Genomic DNA, 15086 nt, shown 5'->3' with positions numbered 1-15086 from the left:
CTTGCAACCGTGACCGTTAATATTTGACAGGGTGTATCTGTACTTTCACTTAAGTAAAGGAATTGCGGGCTACTTCGTTCACCTCTGCTATTGGTTTTGCCAAAAATATTTGGCAGTATTTTTAAACTACAAAAACATACAGCTTTAAAGTATTTTGACACAAAATACAAAACAATTTTCTTCAACTAAAATACAAATGACAAAATACTATTTTTGTATTTGAAATAATTATTTTGAATCAGAAATACTGGCTGCAGCAACTCTACCTAGGAAGCACGATTTTTTTTTGTGTTTTATGTCAATTTTTGATCCAATTTGACCGCTTTTCTATGTTGCCCAGAATGCCCACCCAAAACTACCAGCCCACCCAAATGTAGCCTAGGCTAAAACCAGCCCTGGGCCCAGTTTCCCGATAATGACAGAGACACGCTCTTACGAGGGTTTTCTACGATTCATCTTACGATCGGTCGTTTGGTTTTTTCGACTGTTTCCCCGAACATTCTAGTAGCGTGAACGCGCGTGCACTGCTCTTAAGATGCTCTTAAGGGGAGCTGTCCACGTTAATAGTTCTGAAATATCCTCTGATTTGACGGTGATGTCAGGTGACTGCACGTTACAGCTATAGGCCTACCATTTAAACTTCGGATCTACACATTAATTCACATCAATACGAAAATAGAAATACATCCCAAGTAGGTTATGTACCACACAGAGACATAAATAATTGTAATTATTTTAAGATTAGATTGTTGCACCATGCAATAATTTTTTGCGGTGTCACTTAAGAACACGTTTGAAGATAAAGAAGTCGAGTAAGAAAGAGAGGAAATGTGTAGGCTTAGATTTTGATGCAGTAGGCTACAGACCAAATCACATGTTGCTTTCTCTGCTTTTTACCTCATAGGCCTAATAAAATATAGCCTTCACTTAGCAAAGATAATGTCAAACTATGCTGGCAACGTCTCGTTTCATAACTTGATTGCATTTTTGTCCGCTTTTCATCACATGATTATGACCATTAAATGTAGGCTATTTTGCACGCTAAAATCTGATTCATCACAGGTAAACACAATAAAGAATGGGAACGTAAATTGGATTATGTATTCTAAGTTGTAATTCCTCTGTATGTCCTGTTGGTGACCTCAGTGAGAAGTACTGTTAAGATGCTCTTAGCCGGTAACGAGTACTCTGGAGCACTCGTAGATCTACAAGTGTTTTCACGACGCTCTTAAGCTACGATGGTTTCAGGAAACAGTCGGCAAATCTTAAGACGTTCGTAAGAGGGACTTTACGACGCTCTTAGGCTTAAGATGCTTTCGGGGAACTGGGCCCTGGGCCCCGTTTCCCGATAACGATGGAGACACGAGGGTTTTCTACGATTCATCTTACAATCGTTCGTTTGGTTATTCCAACCGTTTCTCGAACATGCTCGACATCGTGAACGTGCGTGCACTGCTCTTAAGACGCTCTTAAGGGGAGCTGTCCACGTCAATAGTTCTGAAATATCCTCTATCCTCATTTGATGGTGATGTCAGGTGACTGCACGTCACAGCTAGGCCTACCATTTCAACTTCGGATCTACACATTAATTCATAATTTTTCACCTAAGAAGACAATACAACCATTCTTCGAAAATTAACATTTGCAAATAATGGAAATGCATGCACTAACATATATCCCTACATCTGCTTGATCCTCTCAGGGCGTTGCAGCGTGAGTCTGGTGATGGAGTATCTGCCCCATGGAAGTCTGATAGGTTATCTTGAGAAGAGACCCTCGCATGTCAACCACAGGAGACTCCTACTATTTGCATCACAGATCTGCAAAGTACCTCATACATCCATACACATCCTCACAATCTTGTAAGCTTTAGTTGTTTAAAAACTGATGCCTTTGAAAACAATTAGAATTACACTATCTCTGGTTTCACAGGGAATGGAGTACCTTCAGAGTATGCGTCTGATACACCGGGATTTGGCTGCTAGGAATGTCCTGGTGGCCAGCGACATGCTTGTAAAAATCGCTGATTTTGGCCTGACCAAGATCATACCTTATGACAAGGAGTACTACAAAGTGTCCCAACCTGGCGAGAGTCCTATTTTCTGGTAAATATCTTTCAATAATTAAATGCCATACCATTAAATGCCATATCATGTATCTGTTTCACTAGTTCTAGCTGGTAGACTATAGTTTCAAATACAGTGCTTCCAGTGAAATATTTTAAAAACTTCATTATCATGAAAAACTAAAGGGTAGCAAAATGTCAGTGAAAGAGCTGACTAAGACCTGAGGGTTTGAAGTACAGTACTTTGCAGGTAATAGATAGTAGTACTGAAATGACATGACACTGGAGATAGTTTCATGGAGCATGTCACCTATCCTCTGCAAAAATGCAGGTATGCACCTGAATCCATTAGCGAGTCCAAGTTTTCACACAAATCAGACGTGTGGAGCTTTGGGATCGTTCTACATGAGCTGTTCTCCTACTGCGAGCTCAGTTTGAATCCCAAAAAGGTACTGCAAGGTCTCCAAACTCATTTTTATCTTTAATACAATTGTTTCCTCAATGGCCAAGTCCATGAAGAATGATGCGGCATAGATTGGCGCAGAGACTTACTAGTAATTTCTCATGTGTTGTAAAGCTTTGTATGCAGGGAATTGGCAGTGACATACAAGGGCATTGCACCTCGATGCATCTTTTCAACATACTCAAAGACAGCTGGAGGCTGCCAGCTCCACCATTTTGCCCACCAAAAGTGAGTAAATACTCTCACACACATGTGTGTCTGCATGACACAACCAACTACATGACAAGCACTTCATCTGTATCATAGTTTAGAGTAAATGTATTGCACCAGTTGAATGTGTACTTGAATGGTATTCATGTCTGCCAAATGTAGGAAGGTGATACTAGAAGATTGAAGGGGACACTCACTTTTTATCTAGGTTAATTATTATCAGTAATCCATCATTTTATCACAGGAACACTGCATGTAATCCACTTTCCAAATTCGGTCAATTATTAACAACAAGATTTAGTGGTCTAATGTTTAACCATCGGCCAAAGTTTCCCATTTTAGTTTAATGAGTTTCTATTGCATTGGGAAAGTAAGAATATTGGATGGTTTAATGGCTGAAGTCAAGCCATGCTGAATCCATTGCATTTTAATAAGCTGTCCCCCCCCCCCCCCCCAGGTTTACAGCATAATGATGAAATGCTGGGCTTGGGAGTCAGAGGAGAGGCCAGCATTCTCCAGCCTAGCGGAGCTGGTCGAGGTCACCCTGCAGGAGGACAGAGAAGGCCTCAAAGGTTAATAGTCCTTTGGAGTGCCATTGCTTTTAGTGTTGGTGGTAAATTCCATCACTTGTACATTCATGCTAATGCAGTCAAATGGATGTCGTTTTCAAGTTTAAAATTCTGTGACAGAAAAAAATCTTTACGCACAAGAATCACATAGAATATACATTTTTGTATTATTCTGTCCAACTGACTGACTTTTAACAAATCTTTTAATACCTGCCTTCCAAATGCAGAAATTTTATAGAGTATTGACATGAAAAAGTGTTCAGACCTTTACAGAACTTGCCTCTTCATTGTCCGAAACTGACTGAACAGTGCTAGTGCATTTACACATGGCGGACTGCCACGTCATGCATACACATCAGCTGGTCTTCTGAATATATCACTGATTTTTACATGGGTGGAATTGTAAAAGAGAAAAGCATTTGCAATAAAGTGTGGAATGTGAACTGTGTTGTGTGTGTGTGTGTGTGTGTGTGTTACTCCTACATGATTTATTAGCAGAAAACCTCAGTGAATTAATTCTGAAGTTACTCCCAATGCTTCTCAGTATCTTCAGCAACACTAGATGTTACTTAGGACACAGACACATTTATGTAGTATACATAAATCCATAAGGACGAAGACAAAAACAGAGACATACAAACCCACGATAGTCCTAATTTTATTGATGATGACACTGTGTCCACATTATGTGTTAAGATTTCCACAGCAACCTTGGAACGCACACTCACATTGGTATACATTATGCTAGACCAAGCTGGTTGATAAGTCCCATGGGGAGATAAGAATGCTTTATCTGTACTGGGCAAACACATAATAGACTGGAAGGACAAATCCAGCCTTAGAACATACAAGCTAAAAAGCATAGCCTAATCCACAAACAAAGGAAGACAAATCCTCAGGCTTTGTGGGTGCTATGATTTAATGTATGTACTCTCCTCCCACACGTACATATGTTCAGCAACCTTGAATGAATCACTATTGTTGATTAGAATAAGTAATTCTAGATGGTCAACCTCATCTGACTGCAGTTGCCAAAAAGCTTTTATTAGTCACAGCAAACATTTTCCACATTGATTGTGTGGCCAGTGGCCCTACCAAAAAACACTGTTCTTGATCAACCAGTGAAAGAATGAACAGACATAAAAACATAAAACAGACATAAAAACATACACATTAGAAAACAATATAATTAATAGCAATCTCTGCCACTCATAGTAACTAAAAAATCAATTCCTGTGTAAAATGCCTGTAGTCATCCATCAGTCTTGATAGACTATGAAGTTGCACTCTGGATGGGGATTGTGCTGCAGCGTGGAGTGTGGCTTGACAGGCCAGTGCGGAAGTGACTATCCCTCTGACACTGCACAGACGTGGTTGGATGCTAGTCTATCTGTCTGGCTTTGGGGCTTCCTCCCATGTCTTCTACTCATTAAAAATATATAATTTCTATCCAAGATTTGCTGAGAATTATAGTTAGCCTGAATGAGAAGTAGTATCATATCTCAGTTCTTCACATACGGTGATATTTTATATTAAAACCTGAAAATGAATGGGAATAATAAACAGTGGCCAACTACACATACAAAGAACCAGTAAGGAGGACACTGTGAGATCTGTGAGGTTTCCTATGTGAAATTGTGAAAAGCAGAAACACATTGCATGTGTTACACTCAAGTGTGCACATCTTTAGGCCTAAAATGGAGCAACAGCAAACATGTGACCTAACCTCTTCAAAACTAGCAAAAACAGCTTTTGCTGCCATAAAATGCAATACAATGGAGTTGGTTTAAAGCAGGGGTCTCAAATTCAAATGAGCTGGGGGCCACTTCTGCCAATGTCATCTGATTGGAGGGCCGGCTATTTCTGAAAATGCAATGTTCTTTTTTTCAAATACCACACAAAACTGCAAACAGAAAGTGCAAGTGTTTTTATCTAGTTTTAGACACCTGTGCTAGCAACCTTAGCTTATAATATAAATAAAATAATGATAAAATAAATATTAATACAAATTATAAAACAAAATAAAAAGCATAAAAACGGGTATGTGTGTGTTTCACACCAAATAAAAATTATATTCCTCTCATAACTTTTCTAAACCTGGCAAACTAGGCGTCAGGGTTAAGAAAGCAACACCATTGGATTTTTATATCAAAATTTCAAAAGGCCATGGCTTGAAAGTGGTCAGAGATAAAGTCCTACTGTAAATGTAAAAATCTTTGAGTATAAACAAAAGTTTATGAAGGGGCTAAATGTACCCATCACTGGATGGCAAGCACCTCAAATTATGCACCTTTCAGTAAATACTGGATGAAGATATTTGAGCAGGTTTACTTTCCTTTTTTTCATATTACCCACATAACAAATTAACAGGAAAACACCTAATACCAACACCTAAGATGTATATGGTTTAGTGATGTATTACTAAACCACAAGGCCTACAATAAAGTATTCTGGTCAAATCAGTTCCTATCGCGGGTAATCCGAGTACCCAGAAGTTCGCATAGTTCGTTTACTAGCCTGCTGTCTGTACCACGTCCATTACGGACACTTTCATCACGATTACCACTGCAACCTCCAAGCTATGTTGGGCAGAGGGTCGAAATAAGCATGGTATGGTTAGTGGACACCGTCGTATACACGCAAAGACGCACCTCCATTCACAGACGCACTGTGACTATCACTGTCAATAGACGATCGATCATAATCTCCAAAAGGATATTCTCCTTCAGAATCAGAATAGGTGAATAACATAGCCTACCTAAGACTTCATCACACGTGAACGTTTTTCAACATTAGGTGTAGGCCTATTTCTGCTTCAATTTGTGCAAAACTATGGCCTGCATCGCTTCCGCGTCATTACAAATGTCTTTGTGTTTCTCGCGTGTAATACAAGTATTTCCTGAAAACTTTGCGCAGCGATTTTGGGTTTGAATCATGCTCTGGATGTCTAGCACATAGTAGAGGAGAGTAGGCTACAAATGAGATTTGTCACCGTACTTGGATCTATCGTCTATTTTAATCAGTATCGTTGTTTGTCGCAATTAAAAATAGCCTCAAGGGCCGAATTACATTATTATTTTGACATACGTCGCGGGCCGGAATTGGGCCGGATTTGGCCCGCGGGCCGGGTGTTTGAGACCCCTGGTTTAAAGCCTGTCACCACATCTGATAACCTTATCACCTAGGTGTGAGTGCACAGGTCCCTGTAAATCCAACAATTGTCACCTGCCTGCCTATCCCACCTGTCTGACAACAAAAGAAGAGTCTACACATAAAAGCTTTGGAGGGAAAAAAACATTTTATTTAAAGGAGGGACATTTCCAAGCACAGAAAAGTCCAGACAAGACTGATTCATTTCAAATGATATGATCAAATTAATGTTATTTATTTATTTATTTATTCATCATAATAAATAGCTATAAGAGTTAGCTATTTATGATGATGACTATGGATATCTTCGCTGTATAGAGCATTAAAGCTATCCAATGAAGTTTCTGTTTCTTTTTTTGCTACTCCCCCTATAGTTATATTTTATTTTACACAACTGTCTAAATACCACTCATCATTCATTTGCACCCTTACCCCTGGACACAGAACATGTCAAAGATACTCTCCAAAGACCCATGTCTACTGATATTAAATTATTATAATATTTCACATTTTCATAAAAATAGTAGGCTATTGTAGTATTGCTGTTAAGTAATTAATGATTCTTTGGGACAAGGGAGAGTGAAGTTGCAAGGCTGGTTCTCTAGATGGATAGGCTAGGGCTAGGAAGGCGTGCCATTCTCCCTATAAGTTAGTTTACCATCAAAATAACTTTGAAGTTGTGTTATTAAGGTAAAAAAACTTGCATAAGATGGCTTTAACAAAAAAAACATCTACACCTAGTATAACCTCTGCAGTTGAATGTTCAAATGAAAACAGCATCCCACCAAGGATGGGAGAGGATAGTGCATTATATCACTGCAGTTTCAACATTCAATCGTCAATGTATACCTCTAGTAACTTAAGAAACGAGAGGCAAGAACCCATTACTTTGTATATACATTTAATTTTAGATAAATATAATTTTAATTTTGAATAGAAAAAACAAAACAAATATTCACATTTGTCAAAAAACACCCTTCCAGTCTTACCACCCTGTCATTTATAATATGATATATTGTCAATACATTATTTTGATTTATCACCCGGAGAAAAGAAATACTCTTTTCTGATTGGCTGGCGGGGTGGCTTTTAATTCTAAATAACGGGACACCTATGAAGTAGATCTGGTAAAAAAAAGTTTAATCGCCGTTCCATATCAGCTTATGAATGGTAATTATAACAACCATAGTAGGATGACGGTTGAGCCTGGAGGCAGGCTTCGCAACAATGGAATCAACTGTAAACAAGCTAACTGTCCATGGTATCCCTATTATAGGGCCAATGAAAGTTGTACAACAAGCTGAACTAGTGGGCTTCTTTTTAAACGGAACCGCATGTTTCCTTTGCGTGTTATAAAGGCATGGCTTTACAGTGGCAACCGGGTGATAAGTGGGATTACAGCCTTTGAGGTGTGTCCAGTCCAGCCTCAGGCGGAGGCGCGTAGGGGATTTCTTTGCCCCTCCTACATGAAGGGCATGAAAGAAGAGGCCTCATCAAGTTTGCATATCCACCACACTACCTGTGCCAGACACTAAGTATCTGATCCCTCAATTGCCAAGAGAATAGCAGAGAGAAAATGGATGACTAATTGTTAACCTGAGCTTCCTTTTAACATAACAAACACAAAACAAACATCATTGTGCTCCCAGAGAGATAGAAACAGAGATAAAATAAATTAAATGTGCTAAAGATTGGAGACCTGCGAACCGTCACATTTCAAATTGGGTTCATTTATCCTGTTCCACATGAGGTATATTTGGTATGGCAGGAATCTATGGACCAGAAGAATCTCCCGGTAGTAGCAGGGATGGTAGGAGTCCACCTTGGACGAGGGCACAGGGAGCCCTGCCGTTCTGACCCCAAAATGAGACACAGGCTCTAGTCCGGCCTTCTCCAGACACATGCCCATGTAGACGTCGTCGATGGGCAGCAGGGTGATGGAGTGAGACATCTTGTATATAATGCGCCCCGTAGAGCCGGAGAGAAGGAAACCCCCCCCTCCACAGTACGGCGGGTAGGAATTGGACTCCTGCACCTGCACGGGCACATAGTACTTGCTCCACTTCTCGCGGATGGGGCCCACCCAGCGGATCAGGTGGCCCACGTACAGGTGCTTGCTGCCGTTGTTGCCATCTGGCAGGCCACTCAGATAGTCCACCATGTTGTCGGTGTTGGCGAAGATGTCGTCGTCACCGTTGAGGAGGAAGCGGACGCTGGGGCAGCGGTGCTCCATCCACTCCAGGAAGAGCATCTGCTTGAGTGTCAGGTTGAAGAAGGTGTCGGCAAAGTCCCACTGGATCACATCACCGTACTCGCGGCTCTCCAGCCGCAGCATTTTATTGAGCCGCTGCTGCTCGAAACCTGTGTCTGACACACCCGAGATGAAGACGCGGCGGATCCATTTGCCGTGGTGCTGCCGCTCCTGTGCCCATGTCTTGCGCAGTACCTCCCGCCGGTCATAGTTGGGCGGCGGACTCTTGATGACCAGCAGCAGGAACACGTCGGAAGAGGCCTCCGGCCCACCGCACTTGTCTGGGGCGTCCAGCAACATGGGAAAGTGGCGGCAGTGGCGGTAGAACAGGAAGTCCTGAATGTGGTGTGGCAGCGTGTCAAAGTCCGAAACGTTGACCATGGAGTGATTACGCTCGCAGTATGGCTGCGGTGGGACCTCAGTCGGGGCAGGGTTCTGGGCGTCATCATCAGGGGAATGAATCATGTCTGCCTTCAGTACACTAGGGAGCTGTCTCTGGGAGATGCCTGTACTGAGGTCATAGGAGGAGTTGTCCCTGTTCAAAATTACGACCAGGAAAAGGGTGGTAACCACTAAAGTCGCAGCACCAATGTTGCGCAAAGATATCCTCATTGCTCTGTAAAAAAGAAAATAAACAAGTTAAGTCAAACACTTGTTATGCCAAGCCTGTCTCTCTCTCTCTCTCTAAGTAAGTGAAAGGGGGGCTTCTCTAGGTAACATACAGCTTAGATAATAAATGAATGTTTCTACATGCTGCACTCCCTCATCTAGTGTCACACATGTGGGCAGCCGTGGCCCACTGGTTAGCACTCTGGACTTATAACCAGAGGGTTGCCGGTTCGAGCCCCGACCAGTGGGCCGCGGCTAAAGTGCCCTTGAGCAAGGCACCTAACCCCTCACTGCTCCCCGAGCGCCACCGTTGTAGCAGGCAGCTCACTGCGCCGGGATTAGTGTGTGCTTCACCTCACTGTGTGTTCACTGTGTGCTGTTTGTGTTTCACTAATTCACCGATTGGGTTAAATTTCCCTCACGGGATCAAAAAAGTATATATACTGCTATACTAATACATTCAGACATGAAAAAAACACATATTTGCAGTAAAGTAAGGCTGCAAAGTCAATCTTAGATTAATAAGAATCAGACCCAAGAAGTCTTTAATTGGCAAATTAATAATCAAGTAGCAATCACATATATTGCACACAATGACATAACAATTTTAGCCTGAAACAATGATCAGAACTGGTATGAGCAATGAGTCCAGACTATCATCCAGACATCCAGCCCAAGGGTACAGTTACACCTCATCAGGCTACTGTGAGTTGACATGCATGGCGAGCATATACTCAAAAGGTCTGCAGGATATACTATCAGTCTTTAATGGTAAACTCTAGGGTTCCAATGTATTTCCACTTAAGATTATTTGTTACTGGTACAAACAATTCAGAGAATGATGAATGGCCCTTATAAAAAAGGGGCCAAGCAGCAGGCTTTACATATATAAATAAGTTTTGATGTTTAAAAAGTGAGACAACTCTCTGACTCTCAAGTCAGAAACCATGCCCATGCTCGTAATGGCTCACTGCTCTGGGAATGGAGTACATTCCCACATTTGGGCATTATTAAAGATAACTTGGCCTTTACATCACTGCTAAATCACTATTGCTAATGTATCAGGTAGATCCAAATGGCTTTAACAAAAATTACAAGGGCCAAAGCGTCAGTGCCATTCTAGCGCACAAACAAGATCATAATTAGGCCTTTACGGAAAAAATCATATCATAAAAAAGTACAAATCATAAGCAAGGTTACACCAAACAGCAGCTCCAACCAAGGCAAACAAAGATGTCAACAAAGCACTTACACTTAAATCTGTAAAGGAAGTTCTTGGCATAATCATCTACATTCTAGAACATGACATACTAGAGAGAGAAAGAGAGAGAGACTATGAAACATTGGGTGCAACAACTCAATTTATTATTTCTTGTGTACCCTAAAATAGCATTAGCCATAAGGCTATGTATTCATATAAAACATATATTTCAAATATGTTTTGTGTATGGGCCCATACACAACAAAAATATATTTGAAATATATTTTCACAATATATTTTTTAAATATTTTTTGACACTTATGTGTCTTTTTTCTGTATGTCTAGGTCTACCACTACATCTACTTCATGTAGCCTAGTCACAGGATGCCAAGTAGTGTGGGCAAACTGGTACGGCAACATGCCACAGAGAAGTCAGTACAAAAGGCTAAAGAGGTAACATAGGCCTACTGTATATATATATTGTGTGATATTTCAAATATATTTTTGTTGTGTATAAGAAATGACCGCTGCATTATAGCTGGTTATAAATCCATAGTAGGCCTAACACATATATTATCATCTAATGGTGTTAGACCTTTGTATCAACTTATGTTCTATTGGATATAACCAGTTTTTAACTTCCATTTGCCAAATAAAACACTCAAATTGTTATGAAAATGATCAACATTTGTTTTGTGTATTCAGATGCCCTGTGCTAACAAAGTCACTGAGCCTCGTAGTCAGAATAAGTTAACAATATTTTTGAGAGAAAATAATTGTCAATCGGTTTTGACCGCGAACACAACAGGAGGGTTAAGATGTGGTGATAAATGTCTATATATGTAGTCTATGATTGTGTTCAACACACGCTTTAGTATAACATTAGTTTGAGACAGTAGAGGCGCTGGATTGGATCAGAAAAGTGACGAATGGAAAGTTATTCCATTTCTCTACCCTTATACCAGATGGAGTAATGTCTGGCTGCAGCTGGAGGGCACACAAATACAGCTGTGCGCTGGCCAACATCAAACTTTAAAGAAAAAAATTAGGCATATGTCTAAACCTTAAACCGGCAAACGACCAAGCAATTAATTAAATTGGCCAAAGTCTAGCCTACATCCCCAAGCGTGTCGGTGACTCATCAAGGCACAGGAAATATTAGGGGTCCTCGTATGTGCTGTATTTCCTCATTACATTTCCTTATTTCTTTATTACATGTATTGTCTTTACAACTCTACAGCAGTTACGATTAGGCTACGGCTTGTAGGTTAATTTTGTGTCAACTAATTCAGAAACTTATTTTTTTCTTTTCAGAAATGACTTTTATATGACTTGGATATTTTGTTTGCGCTTTCATTTAGGCCCTAGTGAATCTATTTGAATAAAAACTTTTTATTTAAATCATGCAGGCCAACAATAGAGATCAATCACCGATGTCCGATTATCTAAGCAAAGCCAACAGGCACTGGAAACCTCTTATTTCCTGTAAAAATAGTCTATGCCTCTTCGCTTGCACTTCACTAACGATTAAGATTAACACACAACAATAGTATATCTTATCCTATCCAGTAGCCTACTTTTCTGGGGGGTTTTTTTCTCCGACGGATTTGTTTTATGGAAACTGTTTACATAATGCATTGGTGTGACTAATCTATGTAGGGTATCATATGCACTGCCACTGACTGACAAACAGTTAACCGAATATGACTTAAGTAAAAATATCAATTCATTCGTTAAAAACAGACGACAACTATCTTAATGTCTGATTGATTTCCGACATGTCAGAGACTGACTACCTGTTTTGTCGATGGTAAGACCACCTCCAAGCAGTTCCGCCAGAAATAATTCCCTGTTTAAAATAATCCGTTGTCCATTAAATCTGTGTTTTAAAAAATGACTTGGTTTGATCCTTCATATAGGCTACCCGCGTCCAACCATAATCTTTAGTAGCATCCCTGTAGCCTAATCCCGGTTGCCAACGAAGTTGTCATATTCGTGGTCGCCAACCCCAATCCCCAAGTGCGCGTTGCAGAGCAACGCCTACAGGCGCACTCCTACACGCTCAGGGGCGGGAGCCATTCAGGGTTGCCAGATTGGGCGGTTTCCCGCCCAATTGGGCGGTTTTGCAATCTATTTTGCGGGCAAAAATGGGTTTGGGCGGGTGTATAAAAATTGGGCTGGTTTCGGATCAGTTCGGCGGGTTTTTGTAGCCGAAACAAAGGCACTTCAGACCCTTCTTCCAGCGACCGTCTCTGGTCAGCAGGTAGCAGTCTCTCTCTCACTCACTCACTCACTCACACACCCTCTGGCTGACGTGCCCCCCTAAACTCACAACAGACACTCTCAGCTCACGTCACCTTATGTATCGAAACATGCATTCTAATAGTGCATGGTATTTCCATAACCGCGAGATATGCGCTTCACAATGACCGCAATTAGTTGTTAGATATTAACAGCAGACAGTAAAGCCCAGCAGTAATTTATCCAAATTAACACATATTTCAAGTACCATTCATGATGTTGTCAAATATTGAAGTTGTGGGAATTTTAAGCTGTATATTTCTTTCGTCCCCCATGTCGTTTCATTTATCCCGGTCTGGAGGGACGAATGAAACAAAACGCATGTTCGATTTCTCCTTAAATAAATCCTGAATGGTTTTGTTCAGAGCTGAAAATTCAACTGTATTTGACAGAGGACCGATGTAGTTTGCTTGTGACAAAATATTAGCTTTCAGTGTTTTACGATGTCTTTGTAAATTACGTTTAATTAAAAAGTGTTTCAGTCCGGTTCTCCCCTACTCTGGCGCAGACCGCCATTCAAACACACAGCTCGCGGGGTTTTCAAACTTAGCTAGCTGACTGACAATGTCAATATGCCAAAGTGGGCAAAGAGCATTTTGTCACTACAGTCAATCTCTTCATGAGTGTGCACACTGCTGAAAGATTACCTACGAGACAGGATGGACTTACCCCTTCTTTCAGGGTTGATGGATGTGCGCAGGTCTTGCGCGAATGGCTTGACATAGGACTACGGCCCACGTTCCGTCCAGCCCGACAGTTGTTGAGGAAGTTTGACAAAGCCTAGGCCTACTAGAACTTTTTAATTATTTTTAGGCCTAATAACAATTGCTCAAAGCAATTTTCACGAAGGGCCTAGGGCCATAGGCCTATGTTTTTTGTGTAGAGATGGCCCATGCATGAACGTTCTGCTTCTGCAAAGAGCGCACTGACACCCCTGTTCGTTCAACGCGACTTTCATGAAAACTAGGATTAACTGCCTGTCAGGTAGGCCTACTAATTGTTCTAAATTACAGGTGTCAAACTCAAGTTTGCCTTTAGCCTATATCTGGCGTATGAAAATATTTTTTGCGTGTAGTTGCCATGCATGGACGCACTGCTTCTGCAAATAGCGCACTGACACTGTCCTAAATAGCCTATTCAGTGCGATTTTCATGAAAACTCTAGGCCTAACTGCCTGTCTCAGGGAATATATAGCGCCTAGGTAGGCTATTAATTAATTGTTCTAAATCACAGCTGTCAGACTCAAGTTTAACTCAAGCCTTTAGCCTACATTTGGGGTAGGCCTATGAAAATATTTTTTGTGTAGCCTACAGTTGGCCCACCAGTTATGAACGCACTGCCTCTACAAAGAGTCGACACCCCTGTTCTATAATCAATGCGATTTTCATCTAATGTTATACATGAATATGCATGTGTCATGTTGCTATTATAAATAATTGAAATGTTGTGCATTAGGCTATTTTGTATGTTCATATATCCACTCAATGTTTTTATGTTAGGCTAGCCTACTGAATGCTTTTGTTCCAAGCGTCTATTGACACTAAACAGACAGATTAATAGTCTATGTTTAGCCTATTGCATTATTTTCCGTAACATAAGCTTATAGAATAATAGTCTGACGTCCGTGTAGGGTCCGTGTAACGCTTTGCAGTGCAATGTTCTATTTGCAGAATTCACATGAAAAAATATAAAAATAGGCTTAAAAATCCGTTATCCATTCTTTAGGACGGCACAGTAAATGGGTTATTGTTGCTTATTTTGATTTTCAATTGAGCACAGTTACGGTTTTCTGTTCAGAAGTTAAAAATTGAAATGATGCGTCAATTTTCTAATTTTCCTTTTTTGCCCTTGTGATTGGACTGAACCACGAACACCGGGGGGAGAACACCATCTAGCTGGGCCAGGCTAGATGGTGGAAGGGAGCGCCGCCTGAAGTTGTTTGTGATTTTGACTCATTACTTTAGAGATTAATGACAAACTTTTTGGGAGAAGGCACGTTAAACATAACTTTCAGCCTATGTTGAACATATCTACAGTAGCCTATATTTGAATACCATAGCCATGCCATAGCAAATAATTCCCCAAAGCAGAATGTCATCGACGTCAGTCTTGGCTATACCGGGCTATACAGGCTACCCTGTAACCCTAGCACTGTTTGACATGGTATTTTTGCTTATTTAACGCTTTACGCTAGACTAGGTTTCATTAGGCTAAACGAAGACACAACGGTGAGCCTAATTTATCCGTTTATCCATTTATTAATTTCA

The 15086-nt window shown here is 40.8% G+C and overlaps 2 protein-coding genes across 2 annotated transcripts in view; one reads left to right on the top strand and one right to left on the bottom strand.

Moving 5' to 3' along the window:
* Nucleotides 1–3750, top strand: part of jak3 (Janus kinase 3 (a protein tyrosine kinase, leukocyte)) — a 44454-nt gene extending 40704 nt beyond the window's left edge. Inside the window, exons 20-24 of the mRNA XM_042056380.1 lie at nt 1703–1827; nt 1933–2105; nt 2397–2514; nt 2643–2756; nt 3196–3750. Coding sequence (XP_041912314.1) covers nt 1703–1827; nt 1933–2105; nt 2397–2514; nt 2643–2756; nt 3196–3315 — 650 coding nt within the window. The 3' untranslated portion in view covers nt 3316–3750. The remainder of the gene's footprint in view (nt 1–1702; nt 1828–1932; nt 2106–2396; nt 2515–2642; nt 2757–3195) is intronic.
* A 4389-nt stretch (nt 3751–8139) lies between these two features.
* On the bottom strand, nt 8140–12554 carry LOC121724754 (N-acetyllactosaminide beta-1,3-N-acetylglucosaminyltransferase 3-like). Its single transcript, XM_042111507.1, has 2 exons — nt 12315–12554; nt 8140–9324 (listed from the first exon to the last, which is right to left on the bottom strand). The coding sequence occupies exon 2, from the start codon at nt 9318–9320 to the stop codon at nt 8142–8144; it is 1179 nt and encodes a 392-aa protein (XP_041967441.1). The 5' UTR covers nt 9321–9324; nt 12315–12554; the 3' UTR covers nt 8140–8141.
* Between the last annotated feature and the right edge of the window lie 2532 nt (nt 12555–15086).

This window comes from Alosa sapidissima, chromosome 12 (genome assembly GCF_018492685.1).
Source record: "Alosa sapidissima isolate fAloSap1 chromosome 12, fAloSap1.pri, whole genome shotgun sequence".
In the NCBI taxonomy this organism is placed as follows: Eukaryota; Metazoa; Chordata; class Actinopteri; order Clupeiformes; family Clupeidae; genus Alosa; species Alosa sapidissima.
Note: the sequence above shows the minus strand (reverse complement) of the source record. Positions and strands in the feature narration are given on the sequence as shown.

Excerpts from the sequence above, each read along its gene's own strand:
- LOC121724754 (XM_042111507.1), bottom strand. The coding sequence starts at position 9,320 with ATGAGGATATCTTTGCGCAACATTGGTGCTGCGACTTTAGTGGTTACC.